The 26,509-nt window shown below is 36.4% G+C and overlaps 1 protein-coding gene across 1 annotated transcript; it reads right to left on the reverse strand.

Moving 5' to 3' along the window:
• Positions 1–3,137: 3,137 nt before the first annotated feature.
• Positions 3,138–5,091, reverse strand: LOC141602128 (uncharacterized). Its single transcript, XM_074422440.1, has 6 exons — positions 4,711–5,091; positions 4,382–4,595; positions 3,913–4,158; positions 3,445–3,824; positions 3,297–3,350; positions 3,138–3,209 (listed from the first exon to the last, which is right to left on the reverse strand). The coding sequence occupies exons 1-6, from the start codon at positions 5,089–5,091 to the stop codon at positions 3,138–3,140; spliced, it is 1,347 nt and encodes a 448-aa protein (XP_074278541.1).
• Between the last annotated feature and the right edge of the window lie 21,418 nt (positions 5,092–26,509).

Raw genomic sequence — 26,509 nt, forward strand, 5'->3', positions numbered from 1 at the left:
CTCTTATTTTTATCTTCTCATCTCTCTTTTTTTTTGTCATCTCATTTTCTCTATCATCCACCTTATTTTCCAACATTTACATCCTCTTCGTCAAATCTTCTTATAAAATTTTCCACAATAGAGAGGACTCACTTACCCTTTCTCTGTACCATAAATTGTACTAACTTTTTATAAATTTAAAAAATAATTTATCAACATTTCACATAAAAAGAATAAGTGGATATTTGCACAATGACCAAAGTTCAACTTTCTTTAATTTTAGAAGATGTGCTGCACTTTCTATTTCTAAGAGGATGATTCATGTATGTTCCACAGGCAATAGAGAGCATGATATGGTCCGCTTATTTTTTTCTTTCACCTTTTTTATTTTTTTGACACATCACTTTTTTCTATGACCCACCTTCATTTCCACTATGTTCATCATTTTTTTATATATTTTTTATCCACAATAGAGAAAATCCTCTTATCCATCATCTATTCATCTATTTACATTTCAATTTCTTTAATGCAAATAATTCATATGGAAAAATATCATTAGATAATTGGCACAAGGACCAATATTCTACTTCGTCTAATTTTAGAGAAAATAGTAAACATCCACTAAGAGGATGTTCTATACATACTCGACAATAGAGAGGACGGCCTCTTAGATGAGAGAGTGCTAGGAGTAAGTTTCATCCTCTCTATTGTACATGGTTAGAGAGAGAGAGAGAGTATTAAGAGGAGATTTCATCATTTGTAATGTGGAACGTAATCTGGACCATTATTAATAAAAAAAATGTAAGGAAATGAGAGAGCATTAAATATAGATGATCTCAATTGAAATAAAAGAGTATGAATCCTCTTTATTTCTTTTCTCTCCGTTAGAAATATCAATTATGAAAATCTCCATTTTACAACATAACGATCCTTACTAGCACTAAGGCCCTGTTCTTTTGAACTGAAACGGATCTGATCTGAACTGAAGTAAACGTATAAGATCTAAACTGAACTGAATTTATAGGATCTGAACTGAACTGAACTTATAGGATCTGAACTGAACTTATAAGATCTGAACTCAACTTACACGATTCGAATAAATTAACTTAAATTAATTTAACTTATTATTATTATTATTATTATTATTATTATTGTTATTGTTATTGTTATTGTTATTGTTATTGTTATTGTTATTGTTATTGTTATTGTTATTGTTATTGTTATTGTTATTATTGTTCTTATTCTTGTTCCTGTTCTTGTTGTTATTTTTATTATTATAAATTTCTTTTCATTTTTTTTATAAAACCGCAACTATTATTATTATTATTATTATTGTTATTATTATTATTATTATTATTATTATAAAAATAAGCGCAAACTTTTATTGAGATTAAACAAAAAAATTACAAGAAATTAGTGGACAACCAAGAGAAAACACTGATAAGAAAATATATTCTAAAACACAAGGTAAGATAATAACATTTTTCCGCTTTAAATACATTGGTTTGTTCATACATTATACTACGGTTATATTAAGATAAAAAATAATGAGAAGAGTGATAATTTTGTTTAAAAATAATAATGTATATATGTATCGAATAATTAATAATGTCAAATATTCTTGCGTCGATTTTTAAAAAGTATACTCTGTATATAACTTTTCAAAAATGAAATTATAGGATCTCGAATCGAATCGAATCGAATCGAATCGAACTTATAGAATCGAATGAATCGAACTTATAGGATCTAAACTGAACTGAACTTATAGGATCTGAACTGAACTTATAGGATCTGATCTGAACTGAACTAAACTTATAGGATTTGAAGTGAACTTAAGTTAAGTGAGTATAAGTCCAAAAGAACAGGGCCTAAACGATCATTCATGATTAATATTGAGTAAAAAAATTGCCTTTTAAGTTGGCAAAAATTGATATGGTGTTGTGCGAGATTTTTTGAAAAAGCAGTTATAGTTATAACAAACGTGAGTTTTGATAATGAACTAGAGAAAGAAATAGTTACGGACAAAAAATTGGTTTGGTGCTATTATGGTTATGATTTTTATTAGGATTAATTGATAACAATACTCTGAACTCTGGGGTTGCCGCTTAAAATACTCTGAACTCTTGTTTAATTACATATATGCCCAACAATAACCCACCTTCACTTTGAATAAAAATGGTCTTTTTTTAACCTGTTGTAACAGGTTATACCGTATGACCCACCACTTTCCCCTTTATATTCATCAACTTCTTCTTCCCTAATTATCAACTTCTTCTTCTTCGCTGATTCATTTTCATCACTTCAATTTGATTTTTTCTCTCTCTCTCCTCCATTACAACACAATTTGCCCTTAAAATTCTCCCTCAAATGCAGCGATCATCATCATCTTCAAGTTATAGAAGTGAAAGTGACGTTTTTTGCTACCATAACCTCACTGCAGTTAAGAAGACGGTGACGAAGGGTTCACATGTTGGAAAGAAGTTTTATGGGTGTCCTCTATGGCCGGTAAGTAGTTTAATTAAATTAAAATTATTTTAATTGGTTGTATGTACTCAGATTTGTAGGAGGGTGTTTTTGATGAATTTTTTTGTTGATGCTATTTGGTACAGCATAATGGCTGTCGTTTTTTTCAATTGGAGGAGCAGAAGCATGTGGAAATTGGTTCAAGAACAATGCCAACTAAAGTGGAGTTTTTTATTGAAGAATTATGATGAAAAATTGAAGAAACTGAAATTGAAGAATGAGAAACTCAGATTAGAAGTGATTGTGTTGAAGGGTGAAGTAGATAAACATTCAAAAGGGGAAAAAATTGTAATGTTTGGATTAATAATTTCTTGGGTAATATTTGCATTTAGTTGGATGTTTAAAGTTTGATTGTATTTGGGCAATAATGTATGGAAATAATTCTTTGAAGGAATGCAATTCTATTTCATTTGAAACAACTTGTCTCATTTCATAGCATTCAAAAGATCTGTATATCAACAGATACTCAAAACATAGCATTCTGACAACATTCCCACAACATCATGTCTGTTATCTAGTGAATCCTAACAACTTCAGTACATAACAACTTGTTTGATATCTAAGAGTACATAACAACTAAACTACATGATGCTCCTTTGACATGTAAGCAACTGAACTTCAATTGGTCTGCTGGTTCACTGATTGACTGATTGTTGAGCATTTTCTCTAAGAAGAATGCTCCTTGGACCTGTACTACTACCCACAAGCTATTAATAACATAACAATGAAAGATCAGTTCTATATTTTACCAGTTTAAGTGCACTAAAAATAGAATATCAAATAGGTAAATTTACATTTGTATAAGCATTCCCTGATTCATCAATGAGCACCCTAAATCCTTGAGGGGCCTGCAATGATAACATGGTAAACTGTTATGAGATTTTAACTTACAACTAGGAAAAAATTATTATCAGATATTGATTCATTCAAAGACGTACTTACCCTGCCACCTCTTCCACCTCTTCCTCCACCACCCCTTACACCAGTCCTTCCTCTCCCTCTTGCAGCAACACCTCTACCAGTCTTAATCACTCTTCCTCCCCTTCCAATCCTTGTTCGTTGGGTTGTTGATGTATGGTGAACCTCGGAGGCAATTTGTGATGCTTCATTTGCCTCTGCTGCACCTGATTTCCTTGGTCTTCCCATTGGCCTCTTTGGAGCAGGTGCTACTTCTTTGTCTTTGTCAGGGCACTTTCTTTTATTATGGGATTTTGACTTACAAACAGAGCAAGACATCTCAATACCATGCTTAGTCAGCTTGCCTGGTTTTTTAGGGTTTTCATGTGGGGCCCTTCTTCTTTTCTTCCTAGGCCTACCAGGTCCTATTTTTATGGGGGGGAGAATTCAGTGGCAACTCTACCTTTGGCCAATGTCTCTGGCCTGGACAAGGACTTATGAACATGTTATAACTTCCCAAATATGCTTCTCTTTTATACATCTTATTGACATAATCCTCTACAAGAGCAAATATATAAAAGATTGCAGCCACATCATGAAAGCAAGGTATACCCGTCAAATCCCATTTTCTACATGTACAAGTCCTTGCCTCCAAATCCACAGTCAAGACATTTATACCATGGGCCACTTGGAATACTGTAGGGGTAGAAACTGCTACTCTACATTGTGCAACTTTGTCCTTCTCCACTTCTAGTAATGCTTGCACATTTAGACAAACAACATAGGTACTGGACTCCATCTCTTGTTTTTTTTTCCAGTATCCTTTGCATTAAGGCTGTCCTAATATCCTCAAGCATGTAAATTATATGTTTGGATCTAGCCTCAATGATATATGCATTAAATGTTTCAGCCATGTTGTTAACTATAACATCATTTTTTGTGTGAGTTTGAATGAATCCCCTACAAAAGAGATGTGGCCTACAAGCTATGAAAGCTTCAGCAGCCTTATGGTCAACCTCCCTAATAGCATCTAAAGCATCATTAAAAACAACCTCATTGTATGCCTTTGCACAATTCCAGAAAAGAAGCTTCATTTCAACACCCTTATAGGTCTTGTGCCAATTGGCAAATATATGCCTAGCACAATGCTTATGTTCTGCTTTAGGGAATTCTTTAGCAATCCTTGTCACAATACTCTGATATTTAAACAAACTTAGCATCTAAAACAATTAAATAGACCAAGGCAACAAATAATACTAGCTAAAAAACAGATTATGACAAACATGATGTTCATCTGAAATGAAGGTTCACCCGTCTCCATCTACTTCTCCCAAGCTGCTTTTCAATTGCTGGAAAAAACCACTCATAGCTCTCATTATTCTCACCCTCAACAACTGCCCAAGCTACTGGAAACATTTTTTCATTTCCATCTCTTCCAATAACAGCCATTAAATGACCTCCCAAAAAAGTCTTCAAAAAGCAAGAATCAGCACATAGTAGTTTCCTACAACTAAGCAGCCACCCTTGCTTGAAAGCATCAAAACATACAAATAACCTTTGAAACACTGTAGGATTTGAGGTTATATTTGGGTTGGTATACAAAGTGAAGACACTGGTTGGGTTTCCTTGTTTAAGAGCAGCTACATAACTCCCTAACTTACTGTAATGTTCTTTCATTGACCCATGGAGCATTTTATGAGTATAGTACTTAACTTTGTAAGCAAGATCTTTCTTAATTATAACCTTATATGCCCTCCTAACCGTATCTATGATGTCTTTGGCTAGCTAATGTGGTTTAGTTTTAAAAACATCAAGGAACTATTTTGCTAACCAAGTTGATTTTAGTTATCTGTTATTTTCCATTGTCCTTTGACAAGTGTGTTGAGGATCAACTGTCTTCACAAGAAAAGCTGCTGATTTATTGTCCCAACTACCATATAGTTTGAAAGGACACCCTTTTTTACATCTAACCCAAAGTTTTTTTTCCCCTGGCTTTATCACTTATATCAAAAGTACGATCCATCCCCTGAGCTACTGCATACCTAATCACAGCTTCCTTGAACAAGTCAATGGTAGAAAATCTAATTCCCACACGCCATTTTAGTTTCAAGTAGTCTGTTCTCTCATTCACTACAGGGACACTAGAAGACTTCCTTTTTCCAGGGACACTCTCTTCATCACTCTCCCCAGGAGTATCTTCCTCATCTCCACTTTCATCATAATCACTCAGGTGTACATCAGCTTTTTTTGAACAATTAGGTGAAGTCAAAGTTTCTTGTCCAGTGAGCTTACAAGATGCAGCTTCAAGTTGTACTTGATTTGCAATTTTTAAGGCATTTGCATTCCAAGCTAACAATTTCACTCTTGCTTCATGCAACTCATCATCATTATAGTCAAGGTCATTTAAATCATCTTCAAGTTGAACATCATCTTCTTCACTTTCCTCATCCTTATCATCACTTTCTCCTACATCCTCTTCAAGGTCATAACCTGGATCCTCTTCTTCACCCTCACTCATATCAGTACACTCCTCATCACCATTCAAAGTTGCCTTATCAGCATTTTCTTCATATTCATTAAACAGATCTGCTATTTTAATGTCATTGAAATCAAAATATGGTTCAGGATGATCACTCACTGTTTGGTGAATCTCAGAGAATATTTCTTTAGTATTTGGAGTTGTTTTCTCATAAGATTTTTCAACAATATTTTGTTTGGAAACTAATCTGGGTGAGGTTTGAGTACTATTTTTTTGGGATTTTCCAACACATGACCTTGGTTTTGAGTGGGATTTTTGAAGAGGCGGTGACAATGGTTTTGACTGAGATTTTTCAACAGGTGGTCTTGAGCACTTTTGGAGAGATTTTAGAACTGTTTTCTTGGGATTTTTTTCAGATAAATGAGATATGGTTTTATGAGCAGATAAGGTTGTCCTTTTCGGAGTTATAAATGAGGAAGATGACACAGGTGGTCCCTCCTTTTCAAAAGTAACAACTTTGTCAGTGGCAAGAGATGTTCTTTTCACATTCACCTTTCTCCTAGGTATTAATTTAGTGGACTTATTAACAACAACACCACTATCAATAACCTCTATCCAATGCATTAATTGACTAATATCTTTCTCAGGTATAATATAGCAATTCACAACTCTTTGGAGCTCAGCCAAAGTATACATTAACTGTGCATATCCCTATCGTCCAATACTCTCTTTAAACCCTCATTTGAATTCAGAAAAAATATACCATCTACACCCCTTTTAAACCCACATTTTTCAGCTTCCTCAACCAAAGTAAACCAACCCATCTCATCAGGATCAACAGACACTGTCCTAAAAATTCTACCAAGATAAACCAAAGATTTTTCTTCCATCTTAAAACTGCCCCCATGCCAAATTTTCGAAGTCACAGCAGCTAAAGCATTATCCTATATCCAGCATCAATATATAATCAATTAATCGCAATTACAACAAACCTTAATAAAAAGGGGGAAATAAAAAGCCGAAATTTAATTACCACATTGAAAAATTAAACAACAACTCAATAATTGAGATTATTCAAATAAAATGACCATAAAAGAAGAAGTGGAGACTTACCTGAGCCGTTGATGGATTAACAATAGTTTTCGCCATCAATGAAGAAAACTCGAAAATGGTGTGTGGAAGAAGGTCAGGCGTCAATGGTGGAAAAGAGAGGAAAAGAGATGAAAGGAGATGAAAGGGAAATAAGGGTTTGTGATAATGACAGGGAAAGAGGGGAAATTACGTTTAAGGATAAAGGTGACCTGCTTATCAGGTCATCAGTTAATCTATTATAATATTAGTGAAGGTGGGTTATTGTTGGGCATATTTGTTGTTAAACAAGAGTTCAAAGTATTTTAAGCGACAACCTCATAGTTCAGAGTATTGTTATCAATTAATCCTTTTTATTATTGTTACTCTTATTATTGTTGTTATTATTGTTATTTTATTAATACAGTTTCTATTACTCTCATACCTACCGCGGATCCAACAATCTTATCTTTTTCCTCTTTCTATGTTCCTCAACATTCGCGAACATCATCTTTACGTATATTGTCGTCCCTCCATAGCCGAAGACCTGATAATATTCCGCTCTGACGACTAGTTTATGGGGTGGTGACTATGGCGGGTGGGCGGTGGAATTTTTAGGGTTTTGATTATTGGGATTTCTTGGGTTGTGATTATTTGTCCTCTTTTTGTGTGTGAGAAATGAGAGGGGTAAATGCGAAAAAAGTGTTGGATTTAGTGATATGCATGTTGGAGTTAGCACGTCTCATATTATTTAAAGCCCTGTTTTTTTGGATTAAAACTGTCTGAATTGAATTAAACTGAATTGAATTTAATAGAGCTGAACTGAACTATTATTGTCACTCCAGCAATCAACCCCAAATTCTCAACTCTCTACGATCACCAAAGATGTTTTATCCGACACCACATCACTCCTGTTTTGACGACTAGTAACACGATGTCAATATGTGATTTAGGTTTTATAAGGCGAATTGAGACATTTTTTGTTGTAAAATGAGGTGTTTATTTTTGATAATAATGAGTAATCCCCAGCCGGAGGTGCTCTCACAAAGAAGTAAATAGTTAGTTAAGAAATTTACTTCATTCCATGAGTAAGATTGTAGGAATCGACCCCCGATTAATCTCATCATTAGGATTGAGACGAGCAACCATCATACCAAACTTGGTTAATTGGTAGAGACATTTTGTTTGATTAGTGTGTTTGGGCTACACAATTAAAGTGCTACGAAACAAGATTCATGGTCATCCGTAGTAAAGCAGAATTAAAGTAATAAATGATACTTGAGATCAGATGTGAAAAGATCACATATTCACACCCAATCTATGATACATGGGCTAGAGATTTCCGAGGGCTGAGCAGTCATTCTCGTGGTCCTCTTAATTAGAACTTCAACTGCTAGGATGCCGGCTCAATACATTAAATACGTTGGTCCATCTTCCTTTGCATTTCAAGCATGTTTCCAACGAGAATCTTCCATTAAATGCTGTTATGATCCCACTGGATCAAACGCCGTCAACTAGTTTTTTTTTTACAATAGGTCTTGGTATAGACGGGTGGGGCGAGTAGACGGGTAAAGACCTCTAATAAAATGGGTAGGGGGACAAGGTGGGGCACCCCATGTGTTTCCCACTTTATGGCAAATGGGTATTTTGTGAGGGGAAATGGTATCCGTCTATATATATAGACAGATATATATAGACAGATAGTGTCCGTCTATAATGAGAATTTGTATTTTTTTTTATGCATTAGATACTCCCCTACTCTTTCCCACCTATATAATCTACCAACTATATATTCTTCTTCCTGTTATTCACGTTTTGTTAGTCAATATTTTAACCACCATTTTATTCACTTCACGTATTTTTTTTAGTTTAACGTACTTTTGTTATGAAAATTTTTTTAGAATTTATTTTCGCAGTAAGTTTTTTTACTTATTACATTACTTTTTGCCAATTTATTTTCATTTACATACCCTTCCTTTCAAAAAGCTAATGTACTAGATTTAAAGAAAAAGAAAACCCCAAAACACCGTAATACATTCCACCACCACCATCTCCAGCCTAGGCCCTCCGCGGGGCCTTGGACGGCCGGTCATCATGCTTTTTGGGAGATCAAGTACAAATTATTGTAAAAATAGTATAAAAAGTAATAAAATAGGTACAAATAAATATATAATAAAAAAAGACATGTAAATAAAAAAAGTTACAATTTACTAAAACTAGTTAATTAATTAATTGTGAGTACTATACTACGTATCTTTTTGTATATATGAGTTAACGATTGTAGTTTAAAAAGAATAGATGAACGAGTATTAGAACTCTTAGAAGAGTTAAAGCTCATTTGGAATGAGAGTAAATATTAATGGAGTAATCGAGGCTAAAATAGGAAGAAATGAGAGAAGATTGACGGTTAGTGGTGCGTGGAAAGAGAGATTATTCCTTCTATTAAAGTGATAGGGCGCCACCGGGTGACGCACAAATTGGGTGCCACCCTCTCACAACCCTTTTTAATTGAAGGGGCCCCCACTCACCCCATGTGAGAGGGTGGCGCCCAAATTGGGTGTCACCGGGTGGCGCCCTTTCATTTTCCTAAAGGAGTAATAGTTATCCACCTCCCTCTAAATAATGCATTACCTCCTATTTTTGCCCTAGTGTCCATTAATTGTATCTCCTCCCATTTCTAATTATTTTAGTCTTCATTACTCCCGTAATAATGACCCATTAACAATTAAGATGCACAAGAGTTTAAGAAGAATGAAACTCAGAAGAGGAAGAATGGTCCATTAAGTAAGCATGAACAGAAGTTTAACAACACTTGAAGAAATTTTCAATCACAGAATCCCCAAAGGAAGGAAGAGCATTTAGTATCAAGTCAGAAGCAAATGGGAAATGGGACCTGTTCCCACAATTTAATTCCTGTCCAAAAATGGAAAAAGAAGAATCAAAATTATACTATAGCATAGGTGCGAAAAGAAACCACTTAGTAATCTTAACTTACTCCTCTTATGGTTCGATACCTGTCCCCCATAACTCGAATCCGTCAAATCTGCCCTCTATATTTTTTTATTACTGTATTCTTGCTTCCTTGATTTTCAGCATCTTTTCGACTCAGTGGATTTGTGGGAAGAAAGAGTAGCAACACCGATTCTTCATAATCATTGGTACCATTACAAGTAGAAGTAGGCGTGCACCATCCTATAAGTAAAAGGGCATTGCTTGCTCACACTATAAACGATTCCATATCCTACTTGTGTATTCGTCATAAACTCATAACGCCACTATCTAAATTGGTCATTCCATAAAACACATTGGGTATAATATCTGTTACAGAGTTATGTTCAATGTACCCGTATTAGCATTTATGCGTATTCTAGAACCTACTACTACATACAGAGTACAGTATAAACTCCATGTTGAATAACGAAATTATCAATGATAATAGTATCATCTTGATCTAAAATAGCCTTGCATGTTTGCCAACACCAACCATGTCCGACTTAGCTTGTGCGTTGTAATTCATAAACTATAACCCAGTACAATAATTAGACCACAATGTCCAGCATGGATGGGTAAATTGGCATCAAGGGCATTTTTCTCAACATTATTATTACATGTAGCTCGAATTTAAACCGGGTTGAAACACAAGTCGATAAAGATCTTCCTCTTGAATTTTTGAACATTGTTGCTTTTACCTAGAAGTGAATTTGAGACATGTGGTGGAGCTAAATCAAAATATAATTTAGTTGATGAAGGTGTTATATACTCCCTCCAAGTGAGATGAGTCTTCCCCTTTGCTTTTTGCACCAAAAATAAGGAAAACAATAAAAAATGGATAAAGTAGTATGAGTTGTGGAGAGAGAAAATAATAAAGAATAAAGAATGAATAAAGTAGAATAAAGTAGGGCAAATTGTTGACTTTTTAGGAGAGAGAATGAATAAACAATGAATAAAAGATAACCAAAAAAGGAAAGGGGAAGATAAGAAAATAAGCTCAAAAGAGAAATAAGGAAGATTGATAAAACTTGGAGGGAGTAATAAATATCACAAAGGTTTTTATTGGTTTTATAATGAGCGTCACCATAATATAATAAGCGTTTAGATTGATACGTTTTCCCTAATGTAAGTAATTTAGCCAAATAATGGTTAAAATTTTAAATTAAATGGTTAAAAATTGAATTAATGTGATAAAGTAACCAGTCCCGATAATGACCCGACCCAATCCCGATAAAACATTTGACCTGAAATGACCTGACTCGACCAGAACCCGACTCGAGCTGAAAGGGTAGGCTGACCCGACCCGACCCAACTGACCCGATTGCCACGTCTTATATAGTTACGAGAATGTTTGACGAGAGTTCAATCACTAACAGAAACATTCATGAAAGATAACCATAGAAGTACTAGATTACTAGGGCATGGCAAAGAAATTGAGGCCGAGAAAGATGAATTATGCCATGGTCTTCCCGGGTTGGAGACTGAATTCTCAGTTGAATCTTCAAAATCTACCATAAACTACATTCATGAAAGATAACCATACTAGTCCATGGCAAGGAACTTGAGTCTGACAAGGATGAATTAAACCTTGCTCTTTCTGCGCTTGGAGAGATTGAATTCTCTGTTGAATCTTCAAAATCTACCATAAACAACGCGTCAAATTAGCAAAGAAAACACAAACTTGCAAGATTGCAACAGCTTACAAGTGTAAAAGTTTCTTCAGTAACATACTGCTCTCACAAGTTTCCAACTAAAACTGGCAACAACATTATCATAATGATTCAAAGGCTCTCGGCTATGGCCGGTAAGGGGTTGATATATACAGGAACAATTTAGTATTGAACTGAAACGTGAAAATAGTTGGGGAATACGGAGTATGTTACTTCAACTCTTAACTTTTCGGACCATATCCTTGTTTACACGACACAACATGGATATGAGTATGGATTTCGAGTCCAACACTTATTGGTCCGACACTTCTCCTATGACAGCTGAACTAGTCAAACTCGCACCACAAAAATAGAGGAAGAGAGGTTTATAAGATATTTAGTATTATAATTAATGATTTTAAGTCTTATTTGTTAATGTTCTTATCATTATCCTAAAAAAAAACATTGGAATATTTCAAATTTAGAAGTGTATTTTTGCTTTGAAGACGTGTCACCACATCCATATCCTCATTTTAGGACAGGGTCTCCATGTTTCTGCACCCATATCCTACACTCGCACTTGAGTCAGATTAACATAGGTTGTGGATTCAGATCTCTTGGAGCCAACCACATCCTATCTCAAAGTCAATTTGCTGACTTTAACCCCAGAGAAACTCAAAAATCAAGCTTCTTTAGCTTCTGAATAGCTTATATTTTGTCTTGAGCACACACTTCATTTCAATCTGAAAAAAAAAACTTGTTATAAAAATATTGCTGCAAACAAGAACCCCGTTTAAATGACGGGGGCAGTGGGCTTCATAAAACAAGATCTCATTTCAACTGAACCCAAACACCGGTATTATACAGCAGCCACAGCAGGAATCTTGACCACAAATATTCAATCACCATTTACACATTGCATGCATTCTTTAAATACTGCCTCTTTCTCATCCCAAACTTATCTTCTGTGACAGTCATACAATTTCCTACAAGCTTAGAGTCTTTTTTCAACCAAGTCCCAAACTATAAATTTGTAGGCAGGGAGTGGGTGGGTGGCGGGATGAAGGGTCCTGGAGGCTTGTGTGGAGGATGGGGTAGTCTTTTACTACTTTCTTAAAAGGTGTAAGAAGATGCGAAACAAATAGAGGGAGTACTTATTTTTAGAATACAATGTGAATAGAAGTTGACCCAAGTATGTAAAAAAGCATAGCATATATGCAGAAAATAAACCATGCTTCATGTAAAGAGTTAATTGAATCAACGGTTGTCCGAGCTCCTACACCATTGCTACATAATTCTTGCTATTTTGCTTCTCTTCCATATCTTGAAGCGTTGCATCATTTATATCCAAGTGATTAAAATCAACTTCTCATATAAACATCAATCATCAATCATCAATCAAAGTAAATAAATATAGACACAAATTAACAGATATCAAGTTATTAAAAATTAGAGGACATACTACAATTCAGCAGAGATATACTGGGGATTCTCTTGCTAATTCTTCATTCAATACTCGCCCCAAATGTTAAAATTGACAAACAAACAAGTATCACGTTGAGAACAACATCATTTTCGCCAACAAGATGAATCTTTGGACGACATTAGTTGTTATTTTTTTGTAACAAGTAGTGCCGTTTTGTTTTGGCTTTCTAACACCGTCCCGCTTATACCCGCCTTACTCATCTCCGGCTGGCTCTCCGCCCCACCTATTCACACACTAGTAACTCGGAGAATGCTTTTTGTTAGTGCTATTTCATTGTTTGAAAAACTTATGTACTACGAAGTAATTAATTGAATGTTAAATTATTTCAGACCTCTTTGCGGACATGCATTTGTATAACTTGTACGAGATTAGTACATTTTAGATGCGAGTTTCCGCAGAGAAAGGTAATTTGGCGGGTCAGGCGTGAGTTTGAAAATATCCAGCCGCAAGAGTCGTGGGTACGCATTATAGTTTAAGGATGCGGGTGCGCGATACACTTCTTCCACACTCACCCAACCCCATTGACATCCCTAGCTTTAGACGAGCAGAAGCAATAATACACTTCTTGTAATATGTACCCCACCAAAGTAACTGATAAGGTACAAATTTACAACCTGGTCCCTTAACGAAGCCCAGTCAGGGATCGACCCATGATCCAACAGGACCAAGCTTGGGATCCGAATGCCCTTGCTCCGATGAATGTCGACTACACCCCAAGGGGTCATACTAATCGGCCCCCCACTTCATAACCTATTTATCGACGCCGAGCCGACCAGCATGAAGGTCCTGGGGAGGAAAAGTCGTCAGCTCGTCGACAAATATCGAGCCCGTGATGACAGCCAAGAGAAGGCTTGCGAGGGAACCGCCACGTAAGCACCTCGAGATCCTCACCATTTGTCTTATAAATAAGAATTACTATTCTTTAAACCAACAAACACAATCTCGGGTTCTAAACCTTATCTCTCACTCTCTAAAGGCTTTCTCTCACTACTAAAGTCGGCCAAAGGTAATTCTTCAAGAGGAACTAGGCCGACTGTAACACCCCCACTTACCTGGCCAAGGTATGTAGGAGTGTCATCATCTCGGTTTCCCGAGCTAGTGCATCAAAACTTTAACCAAGAAACATTTAATAAGGTCCAAGCTTTAGTGATTAATACAAAATGAATTATACAATTTACAAAGTCTCAAACTACAACAAACAACTCTAACAAAGTCTATATCAACTCTAACGCGTCTGCTCAACTAGACTCCGAATGTCGATAGCTCGGTCCATATCCCGATCATCACCCAATCCAAAATCTGCAATTTAACTGCTCCCCAATATGACCGAAAATATCATATAGATTGACATGCTAATCGCGTACCTATCAAAGATAACCAACTGGTCTCTAACTAATATAGCTAGAGAAGTCGGGATCGTATCCACAGGGAGACTAAAATGTGTTCTAGTCGCTACTAAAAATTTGTCTAGATAACAAATGGGTTTGTTTGTTTGATTTACTAAACTAAAGCCAATAGAGAAAGAGAAGCAAGAAAATAGAAATGAGTGTAAAAATATAGGGAGAAAATACTAGGATTGTCGGTTCACCATGAATAGCCAACAGCCACAGTCTAGGTCACAAATCGGTCGCAAATATCGGCCTAAGGGGTAGTGAAACGGTCCTCTCGGATCGTTATTCGTCCTAGAATGCTTCTAATGGGCTCTCGCGACTTATTAGGGCATTCTATTATTTGTAGCAGGTCTAACTCTCACCAGGCTCTAGATCTTAGGTCGGAGTTTACCGGTTCAATCATGGGCATTAACTGACTAATCGCAATTTAATGCTAAAATTAACAACATAAAAATAATATAATTGACCAATCTAAAACCTAATTAAAATCCGTCATAAATTCATGCCTCCCCAAAATCCTAGCAGAGAAATTAGCTACGCATGACGAAACTAACAATAACAACAATGATAATGATAAGGGCAGAGTTCATGATAGAAGAATAATAAAAGAGTTCAATCATAAACTTTAAAACTAATAAGGGAGAAGAAGAGAGTAAACAAAGTAGAGAAAGATGAACAAAAGATTAATTTAAATTACCAATAATCCAAGTTGTACAGAGTAGAAAGAGCGATTCCAAGTTTTCTAAATCTTTTTTTTTTTTTGACAGCTGTAAATAAAGTGTTTTACAGTCGCATAGCCTGCTTAGCCAGCCTATGCGCTAAACTATTAAGATGCCTTGGTATAAAATTAAAACGTAAACAATGAAAGAAGCTAGATCGTTCACGATCATCCTCCAGAATCCCAGCAATCATATGATCCTCCTTGTCGACCCCCGCAATCTGGTTGATAAGCTGCAAACAATCAGACGATAAATCAATGTGGAGAAACCTCTGCGCCTAATGAAATGTTTACAAGTTTTCTAGATCTAAAAGTAGAGAAGGTTTCCACGTAAAGAGAGTTTAACAATAGAATAAAAGATGACCTAATGAAATGTTTACAAGTCAAGTCCAAAAACTAAAAAAAAAAAAAAAAAACTAAGGCCCAAGTCACGAGTAATTCGAACAATATTTCCGGTTTGGTCGATCGACAATAGAATGTGGTCGATCAATAACAATAATGACCTGTCTATCGACACGATAATAAATTCTTTAACGTGATTTCTCTTATCATTAGATTTCCATGGCTCTTTCCATTGATAACTTCCAAACATGAGCACCTCTTGAACTCCTATTGATAGCATAAATGGTGACACGAGCTCATCTAACTCCTTAACAACGGGTTTTGGTCCATAAATATATGGTTGGGTTCCGAATCTGCAATAGACATGAAACACGCCCAAAGTAGAAAATACGGAAAGGAAATAGAATGAAATAGTCAAGTAAACGCATAGAAATGCGTGCCAAATATGAGAATAATCGCATATAAAAGGCACGCATTAAGCCTCCCCAAACCAAACCCTTGCTTGTCCCCAAACAAGCAATAAAAAAGACAGAAAAGAGGACTAATAAAGTGGCTTATAACTCAGAGCTAGCTACACAAATGACTCCTCTAAACCAATTTAATGCAACAATCGACACCAATGCTAAGGAACCAATTCCAAGCTAGAAAGCACAAAATCAAATGTAATAGAGTTAAATTAATGACCAAAAACTACCGAACCGTCCACTTTGCAAGACCTATCTATGTCAGACTCTCACGGGTCCTCATCTCTCATTCAAAACCCATGGTGAGTATAAATTTTGTAAGATAGTAAGATTATAGACACCTAACTACGACCTACAAAAGCATGCATGCAATCTAACATGATAGATATCTCTAACAACCGTACATATGCACTTCAACTAATCGAGGTTCAAAACACATGCCGGGGACTTACACTTAGTGTGAGGTGAGGTAATTGGGTAAGGAGGGGCAAAACGATTTGGATATGTGGAGGTAAAAGCCAAACTAGAACAGACCGTAACCAAAAATAAACATATTCCACTTATTAACCAATATGTGAAATTAAGAACAGTACCAAATACGGCATAAACTCATCACCAAAATCATAGGGGGCGTTTGGCTCACGCGTGGGTATGGGTTTGGAATCGGGAATCATACCTGAGTGGTATCGGGTTGGAACTTGATACCTCATACCTTGTGTTTGGTTCAATTTTGGGGGTATGGGGTTAGAAATCAATCAAAGCTAAAAAAATCTTCAAAATACAATTTTTTTAATAATAATTTTTATACTATTAGTCATGTAGATAAAATTTAATCAAATAAAAATATAAAAAGATTTTTTTACATATTTTTTAATCACTTTTTAATATTTCTAATTTGATACCATAGGTATCAATCTCATACCCACCCCCCTCCATGGGTATGAGAAACCCATACCTCATGGGTTTGAGGTATGGGTATGAAACCTTCAATTTCGTCAAACAAACACATGGTATGGGTTTGGTTCATTCCAAACCCATACCTCATACCTATATTGGGTGAACCAAACACCCCCATAAACTCCTCAAATAATATGAATACGACAAATATAGGAGTAATAAAATATTTCCATTTTTTTCATTTTTCATTTTTTTTTTCTTTTCCATTCATTTTCTTCTTCTTTTTCTTCACCTTCCTTCAAATAATCAACACAGCAACATTGACCACATCAAAAAATTCCAAACTTTACCAACTAGACTAGCTTGACTAGGGTAGGCCATATAGGAATGTAGTTGAATAAATGGGTCAAAATAAAGCAATTTGGCTAATGTGAGGCTCAAAAGTTAAATATAAAGAAAGGGTTACCTTGCAATATGTGTTACCGCCACAAACCCGAGTGCATACAGGCAATAAGAGACAAACTTCATGCTTGTAACCCTTGTAAGGGGTCGGGTCTTAATTCATCGTGTCTGATTCTCTTTACTTCTTCAACATTTGTGCCTGGATGTCCATTATTCCTCCTTTTACACTCAAAATGAAGTAAAAACCACCTCAATTGGTGATTCACCTACAAAATCGTCATAAAACACAAGATATAACAATAGGAGGAAAATAGCATCAAAAACTGTTATAATAAGCTATAAAGACTAAGGAAATAGGGTAGAAATAAGGCATAAAATGACATAAATGTAGATCGTATCATCTACTTAACCCTTGGTTGACATGTTTGTTGTAATGTGTATGTTGTCTACCCAAATATTTAAAAATTGGGGGATTATTATGATCCATTTGTTACTTCCGTTCAAATGAGGAACAATTAATCTTGCAAGTAATTGAGTTGATGTTATTCTATATGGATGCGTAATCGGGATGGGTAGTTAGAGTACGAGACATACTTAGTAGTTGATTTAATAATTATAAGTATTAGATTGATTCAGTTAGACTAAAGACTTCTGCTCTATTATTTAATAACTCTTATATTGGCAAAAGTTGTAAGATATTTAAGCAGACGTCTAATAAATATTTTAAATGTTATTTAATTGTTGGTTATGATGTTCACTACCTCAGTTTATCGAGATGAGAACACCCTTATTTATAAGAGAATGTCTAGTTAAGGCCCATGAATAAATGGGGGTGTTACATAAATTATCTCAATACATGGATCAATATTCCCAATTTAAATATTTACTACTCCCTCCGTCCCGGTCAATTGTTGTCCTTTCGTTTTGACACAAAGACCAAGGAAAGAGGAATAGGCCAATAACTAAATGACATGTGGAACAAATTGAATAGGGATGATCAAATAACTCATCAAGTTCATTCTTAAAATAGAAAGGACAACAAATGACTGAAACACCCCAAAATAAAAAAGGACAACAAATGACCGGGACAGAGGGAGTACATTATTCTTTTGATCATTATTCTTTCAAGAAATTTCAGCATTCTTCAATAATTCAACATCTCTCAGCTATGGCATCATATGTGAATATGTGATCGCCTTTGATCCTCATATTTATGCTCCTGATCGAGCTTCATAAACTGTTCCAAGCTTCGGAGATGATTGCCCCCCTCTCGAGTGTCCATCCCAAAAGTCCTCAAAAAATCTTTTTTCCTACAATGTGACAATAGCAAACAAAGTAGCTTAGACAACTCGAGAGAATTTGTACTTAAAAGCATAAAAAAAATCATGACAATTATAAGGAAAAATAGCTAGTAAATAATGTGCGTATAAGATACACATATTAAATCTTCCTAAATCGAACTTTTACTTGTCTCCAAGCAAACAACTAAACACAATACAAAAGTTAATACAAATGATAAGAGACAACGGCTCTGTTCTTTTGGACTTAAAGTCACTTAATTTAAGTTCCCTTCAGATCCTATAACTTGATTCGATTGAGATCGAGATCATATAAGTTGATTCGAGATCCTATAAGTTGATTGATTCAGATTATATAAGTTCAATTCAGTTCAGATCCTATAAGTTCAGTTCAGATCCTATAAGTTCGGTTTAGAAAAGTTATATACAAAGTATTATTTTTAAAACCAACGCAAAAACATTTGACATTATTAATTATTCGATACATATATACATTATTATTTTTAAACCAAAATTATCACTCTTCTCAATAGTTTTTATCATTATGTAACCGTAGTATAATGTATGAAAAAACCAATGTATATAAAGCGGAAAAATGTTATTATTTTACCTTGTGTTTTAGACTATATTTTCTTATCAGTATTCTCTCTTGGCTGCCCACTAATTTCTTGTAAAAAAATTGTTTAATCTCAATAGAAGTTTGCGTTTATTTTTATAATAATAATAATAATAATAATAATAATAATAATAATAATAATAATAATAATAATGATAATAATGATAATAATAATAATAATAATAATAATAATAATAATAATAATAATAATAATAATAATAATAATAATCGGCTCCTTTCTCTCTCTAAATCTCTCTACTTCTAAATCTTCTCTATTTCTGGTAACGCAGGGTGGTTCACCTTGGCTCTTTGAGCGATTACCATGCCATGGGGCCGGCCGGCCAAAAAACTGGTGGCTCCACCGGTGGTGATAACTGAAGAGGTGGATGAGGAGGAGGAGTTTGTTGCCCCTCATGTCCCCCCTAGGGTTACGATATCGGATGTTGTTGCGCATGTTGGATCATCGGGAACTAAGAAATCGGTACCACAGAAGGAGACTACGCAGAATCCACCACAGAAAACCTATTCTCAGATGTTGAAATCATCTACTAGCAAAGGTATGAGTCTATCTTTCATCAAACCTGGTGAGAATGGTGTTGATATCGAGGAATCGGATATTGAGGAAGAACTCGAGTACTGGAAATACACACTTGGGGGGACTGTTCTAGGGAAAACTACTTCTGATGTTGAGATTGAGACACTTGTGAGTAAATTTTGGAATCATGTTACTACTCCGCAGGTTTTGTATTTTGCGAAAGGCTGGTTCTATTTTAGATTTTTATGTGAGGACGATATGAATCTGATTAAAAATGATTCTTGGAATCTTAATGGTTTTCCCCTGGTTTTCAAGGATTGGAGTCCTACAATTGTGGAGGAATTAACGCAGGTTTCAACTGTTCCAATTTGGGTGCTGTTCCCCAATTTGGACCCATGCTTTTGGTCTGCTGCAGGGCTAAGTAAAGTTGCTAGTTCGGTGGGTAAGCCTCTTTGTGCGGATGAGGTTACTACTGAAAAAAGTAAGCTTGCTTTTGCTCGAGTCCTTATTGAGACTGACATATCCAAGGAGTTACCTGGAGCTGTATGGTTGAATACTCCTTTTAGAGGGCGTATCTTACAGAAGGTGGTGTATGAATGGATCCCTTATTTTTGCACCAAATGCAAGAATATTGGTCATACTGTGGAGAAGTGCAGGGTAGGGCAGGTGGGCAGGAGGAAGCAGGTGTATAGGCCTAAGACTACTGTCCAACCATCTGATCCAGTGTCTACTGCTGCTAAGGAGGTGGTGCCAGCTGAGTTACCACCATCTTCTGAGACAATTGTAGTTGACATTGAAGATGAGGCTGTCCATCAGACACCTGGGGCTAAGGGTGGGACTGAGACTAACCAGCACACTCCTCCTGATTCTCAATTGGATCAGGAGGGGTTTGGGAAGCCTCAAGCAACAAGTCAGGCGTCTCAGCACAGTAAATCCAAGAGTTAGCTGTGCCTGAGCAAACTGATACTGGTCAAGCTATGGGGTTAAGTCAGGGTGAAGGGGACACTATACTGGTTGATCCTGGACCTGTGAGGGACCAGGTTCTCCCTACCCAATGAATATCCTCACCTGGAACATTAAGGGGTTGAATGACCCTCTAAAGCAACATGAGGTTCTCGACCTTATGTTGGCTAATAAAGTGGATGTAGCTTCAATAATTGAAACTCATGTTAGGGATGCTGCTATTCATAGAGTTTGGAAAAATAAATTAGCTAGGTTTCATTTACTTACTAATAATGACTGTCATTCCAATGGTCGTATTTGGGTGTTTTGGAATCCTGCAACTGTCTCTCTTAGGTTATGTGGGAAGACTGCCCAACATATTCATTGTGAAGTTGTGCACCTTCTTACTCAAAAGTCCTATGAGATGACCTTTGTGTATGTGTTTAATTTGGGTGTTCATAGGAGATCTTTGTGGTCTAATCTTCAGCAAATTGCCCTTGCTGTCTCTCACCCTTGGTGCTGCATAGGGGATTTCAATGTTACCCTTAGTGTCGAGGAAAGGATTGGGAGTGAGCAGGTGCATTATGGGGACATGGAGGAGTTTAAGGATTGTTTAGATATGTGTGGGATTGCTGATCATCCTGCTACAGGCTGCTCCTACACATGGTCTAACAGGCAAGGGGAGCAGTTGAGATGGGCTAAATTGGATAGGATTCTTGGCCATCACAGCTGGTTGTCAACTATAAGCTCTACTGCTAGGTTTCTGCCTGCAGGTATTTCTGACCATTCCCCAATGCTAGTTCAGGTGGACTTGGGTATTCAGAGGAGGGGGAGCACCTTCAGGTACCTTGAATGCTGGTCTCTTTCTCCTCACTTTACTCCTTGTCTACTTAGCTGTTGGTCTAGTCAGTTCTGGGGTAATAAGATTAGTGTCTTGTTCCAAAAGCTTAAGGCACTGAAAAGGGGTCTCAAACAGTTGCATAAGAAGGAGTATAGTGGAATTAGGGGCAGAGTTAGGGGTGCTAAGGAAGCTTTATGCTCTTGGTAGTCTCAAAATCATGCTGACCCCCTGAATCCCACTTTGATTGACCAGGAAAAGCTTTTGATCCATACCTATACTGTGTTAAAAAAAGCTGAGTTGGGCATTCTGAAGCATAGGGCTAAGGTTGAGCATACTAATTTTACTGATGCTAACACGAGATACTTCTATGCAAAGATTGCTGAGAGAAAGTCAAAGAATACTATTGGATCTCTTAAGGATGCGAATGGTAGGCTTTGCAAGGGGACTGAGGAAATTGGGAGTGCCTTTGTTCGGTTTTACAAGAGCCTACTTGGGTCCTCTTCAACTGTCCAGCCTCTTCCTCATGATCTTTTTAATGATGCATTTTTGGACCACACTCAGAAGCAGCAGCTGGTGCTACCTTTCTCTGATCAAGAGCTCATGGAAGCACTGAAGTCTATTGATAGGTATAAAAGCCCAGGGGTTGATGGCTTTAGTTCTGGGTTTTTCCTGGATGCCTGGAATACTATTGGAGCTGATTTTACTGCAGCTGTCCATGAGTTCTTTGTGAAGAGAACCCTTCCTAAAGCTGCCAATGCTACACTTCTTGTGCTTGTCCCTAAGACTGACATACCATCCTCTGTTGTGGACTATAGACCAATTGTCTACTGTACCACATTCTATAAGGTCATCAGTAAAATGTTGGCCAATAGATTAAGGGATGTGCTCCCTAGTCTGGTAGGATGGGAACAAGCTGCTTTTGTCAAGGATAGAGACTTATTTGAGAACTCTGCTTTAGCCCATGAACTTACTGCTATGTATAGTAGAGCTCGCCTGACTCCCAGATGCCTCCTGAAAGTTGATATCAGGAAGGCATTTGATTCAGTAAATTGGGATTTTTTGTGCAACTGTATGGGTCACTTTGGTTTTCCTGAGATTTTTGTGAAGTGGGTCAAAGCTTATATCACCACTCCTTTCTTCTCCCTTGCTGTGAATGGAGGGGTGGAGGGCTTCTTTACGGGTCGGAGAGGGCTTCGTCAGGGGGACCCTTTGTCACCCTACCTCTTTGTCCTTTCAATGGAGGTGCTCTCTAGGATGCTCAGGAAGCTCCCTATTTATCCTGGGTTCTCCTATCACCCTAAATGTGTGCAGCTTCATCTCACTCACCTGGTTTTTGCAGATGATCTTCTTCTGTTCACTAAGGGTGATCTCCCTTCTGTGACTGCAGTTGCTTCATGTCTAGACACTTTTGCTGCTATTTCTAATCTTGCTGCTAACCCTCTTAAAACCTGTGTTTATTTTGGAGGGGTCACCAGTCAAGTTAAAAGCTTAATCATATCTGCTACTGGGTTTAGTGAGGGAGAGTTTCCATTTAGATACCTGGGTCTCCCCCTTTCTACCTCTAGATTCACAGCTGCTATGTTTAAGCCTATGTTGGACAAAATCCGTGGGAAAATTATGCACTGGGCTAATCACACATTGAGCTATGCTGGGAAGGTCATCCTTATTAATTCTGTGGTCTTTGGAATACAAAATTTTTGGGGGGCTAGCATTCTTTTGCCTAAGGGTATAGTCAAGAAGCTTCAGAAGATTTGTAAAGATTTTTTCTGGGGCATTGCTGAGGGCAAAACAAGACTGGTCTTTAAGAAGTGGATTGATTTTTGTCTTTCTAGAAGGGAAGGGGGTATGGATATTAAGGAAATCCTGAGTTGGAATAAGTGCCAAATGGCTAGATGGGTTTGGAAGCTTGTTTACAAGCCTGACTGCCTTTAGTCAGCATGGTTCAAGCATTATGTGCTCAAAGGGGAGACTATATGGCAGGCTACTAGTACCATCTCTCATTCTTGGTTTTGGAAGTCTGTCATTGCCATTAAAGATACGCTTGTCCAACTTGCTGGGGTTAACAAAACTGCGGAGGAGGTGCTGGCTGAGTGTACTAGACATGGCAAACTTCAGATGAGTCTGCTTTATCAAAGAATCAGGCCTAAAGGGGATGTTGTTGGCTGGTATAGGGCTATTCATGACCGAGCTGTTTTGCCAAAGCATGCTGTCATTGGGATTTTGGCCTGCCAAAATAAGCTCTCTACGATTGATAATCTTCAAAATAGGGGTTTCTACTTTGCCAACCGGTGTATGCTCTGTGAGAGAGAGGAGGAAACAATGGCTCACTTGTTCTTTGCTTACTCCTTTTCCTCTGGGGTATGGGCTGCTGTTTGTAGGAAGATGGGTCATTTTGATCCCCCTGTCACTTTGTCTCAGGTTTTGAAATGGTTTGCTTTGTATAACCGGGGTGCTGCTAGAGGGAAGGCTCTGAGGCGTTGTCTGCTAGCTTGCACTATCTACCTGCTATGGAAGGAACGCAATGACCGTATATTCAAGGACAAGAGGACTGCTCCCCAGGCTTTAAGTCAAAAAATTTGTTATGTTGTCTCTACTCGTATGTTTCATCTAGCTAAGTAGGCTTTGTGGTTATTTCTTTTCTTAAGATGGCTTTTTGGTAGCTGTCTTGTAGGCTGTTGGGTTTGTGGATCTGTACTCATTTTCCTATTTATTAATGAAAGATCCCTTGCATTTTCTGCAAAAAAAAAAAAATAATAAAATAAAAAGAAATAAAATAAAAAGATAATAATAATAATAATAAAAATAATAATAATAATAATAATAATAATAATAATAATAATAATAATAATAATAATAATAATAATAATAATAATAATAATAATTACGTTAAATTAATTTAAGTTAATTTAAATTCAGATCGTGTAAGTTCAGTTCAGATCTTATAAGTTAAGTTCAAATCCTATAAGTTCAGTTCAGATCCTATAAGTTCAGTTCAGATCCAATAAGTTCAGTTCAGTTCAGATCTTATAAGTTCAGTTCATATCCTATAAGTTCAGTTAAGTTCAGTTCAGATCCTAGAAGTTCAGTTCAACTCAGATCAGATCCGTTTCAATCCAAAAGAACAGGGCCAACTTAGAGCACGATAACCAATACACAAAAGAGATCCCAACAGTAGCTCCTATATTTAGCAATGTAATGATATTGTCACTGAAACACAGTCAAAGGTTGGGAAAAGTAAAATTGGAGCTGAGATTTGACATAGTATCGCATAATTGAGCTAATCCAAACTAGACTTGACTCACAAAAGCATTTTTAAGTGTATAAACAAGCAGCAAGTCTCCCTTGTGACGGACTTATCCGCCACAAGCTTGCGACAGATCAAGTACTACTCATGTGGGTAGATAAGACAAAACAGATTGATACTTCTTAGACACTCTACTTTTGTCTTATTTACCCACATGTGTAGTACTTAACCCACCTGTCACAAATGAGAATTTGTGATAAACAAGAACCCAATCAATACAAATGACCGAATTGCCACCTCTAAGACCGCCCCCAAGCAAGGTCATGAGGGAGGTCATGACCTTGTTGGGTCACCTTAATCACATATTAAGCACCATATTAGCATGACCTTTGAAAGGAAGATGTCAATTGGTGACCTCTTCTTCATATCCATGACCCACTTGGTGACCTAGTAGGTGGCACCTTGTGATTGCTTGGACACAAATAAAGAGGATAAGAAAGAAAAAAAGTCAGTAGAATGTGCCAAAGTGCTGCCAAAGTGACCTCTTCTTCTCACATCTCTGCCATACCTTCTAAAATGGGAATAACTAATTATAAAGGAACTAAATGCTAATTATATACTAAATTAAAATATTAAAAAATATGAGCATACAAAAAGCGGTTTTATTTTTTAATTATCTATAAAATGAACTCAATTTTCACATATTTTGACACAAGTTTTTAATTTTCTATATTCTTACAGTACATTGTATTTTACATGGAGTATCATTCATTATTTTGTAATGCAAACCAAATTAATTGGTCAAATTACACAAACATAAAGGGAAGAGAAAGAAATAAAAGAAATCTGAGCTAAGAGCAAGATCGATTGTAACACCCCGCGCCTTTCTTATATTTTAAATGAACTTTTAAGTAATTTTTATTAAATAATTATTATTTAAAGCTTATTTTCATAAAATATTGTCTTAGCCGTGTAACGGTGATAATAGTGTAGATTTTAATAATATTATTCTCCGACTCGAGTTATAGTAGACTTGGGACGAAAATTCTTGTAGATACCGACTCATTTTGAGTTATTGGGCTTAACTTGACTCATGGGCCTTTTTCCCCCTCTTTTCTCTACACAAAACCTCAACTAAACCCTCACAACTTCATCTCCCTCACTTCTAATTTCTGAAATTTCCCAACAACCACATCACCATTGTTGAACCTTCCCTTACTAACCCTAAAATCACCATACATCACTCAATCCTTCACCAATCTCGTTCCTTTTCGCGCCATTCTCTTCCTTTTCTCTTTTTCCTTCTTTCTAAGTAAGAAAGTTGCCATCTTTTCCTCTATATCGAAATTCTCATCTTACAAGGATGTGGATTCTTGACTTAATACCTTTGTTTTTGTGTTTAGGGGAAAACTTGGACAACCCGGAGGAGGATAGCTACATCATTGACGAGTCTTTAGAAGATTGAAGTGCAAAATGGTAACGGTGATGGGTTACTCGACTTTTATGTTAAAATTGTGTGAATTGTGTAGTATTAGACTCACATGAATGTTAAATTTGGTGTCTTTCATGCTTTTTGGTGATTTGGTGTTGAGTAGAATACTTGTATGACAATTCTCACATGTTTAAGGAGTAATTTCATGTCTTGTTGTAATATGGTGAAATATGGGATGATGTTAGTGTAATTCCCTCATAGTTATTTGATTTAAGCCTCACTTTAATGACTTATAATCCACCCCATATGTTAATT

Source organism: Silene latifolia, chromosome 9 (genome assembly GCF_048544455.1).
Source record: "Silene latifolia isolate original U9 population chromosome 9, ASM4854445v1, whole genome shotgun sequence".
Lineage (NCBI taxonomy): Eukaryota > Viridiplantae > Streptophyta > Magnoliopsida > Caryophyllales > Caryophyllaceae > Silene > Silene latifolia.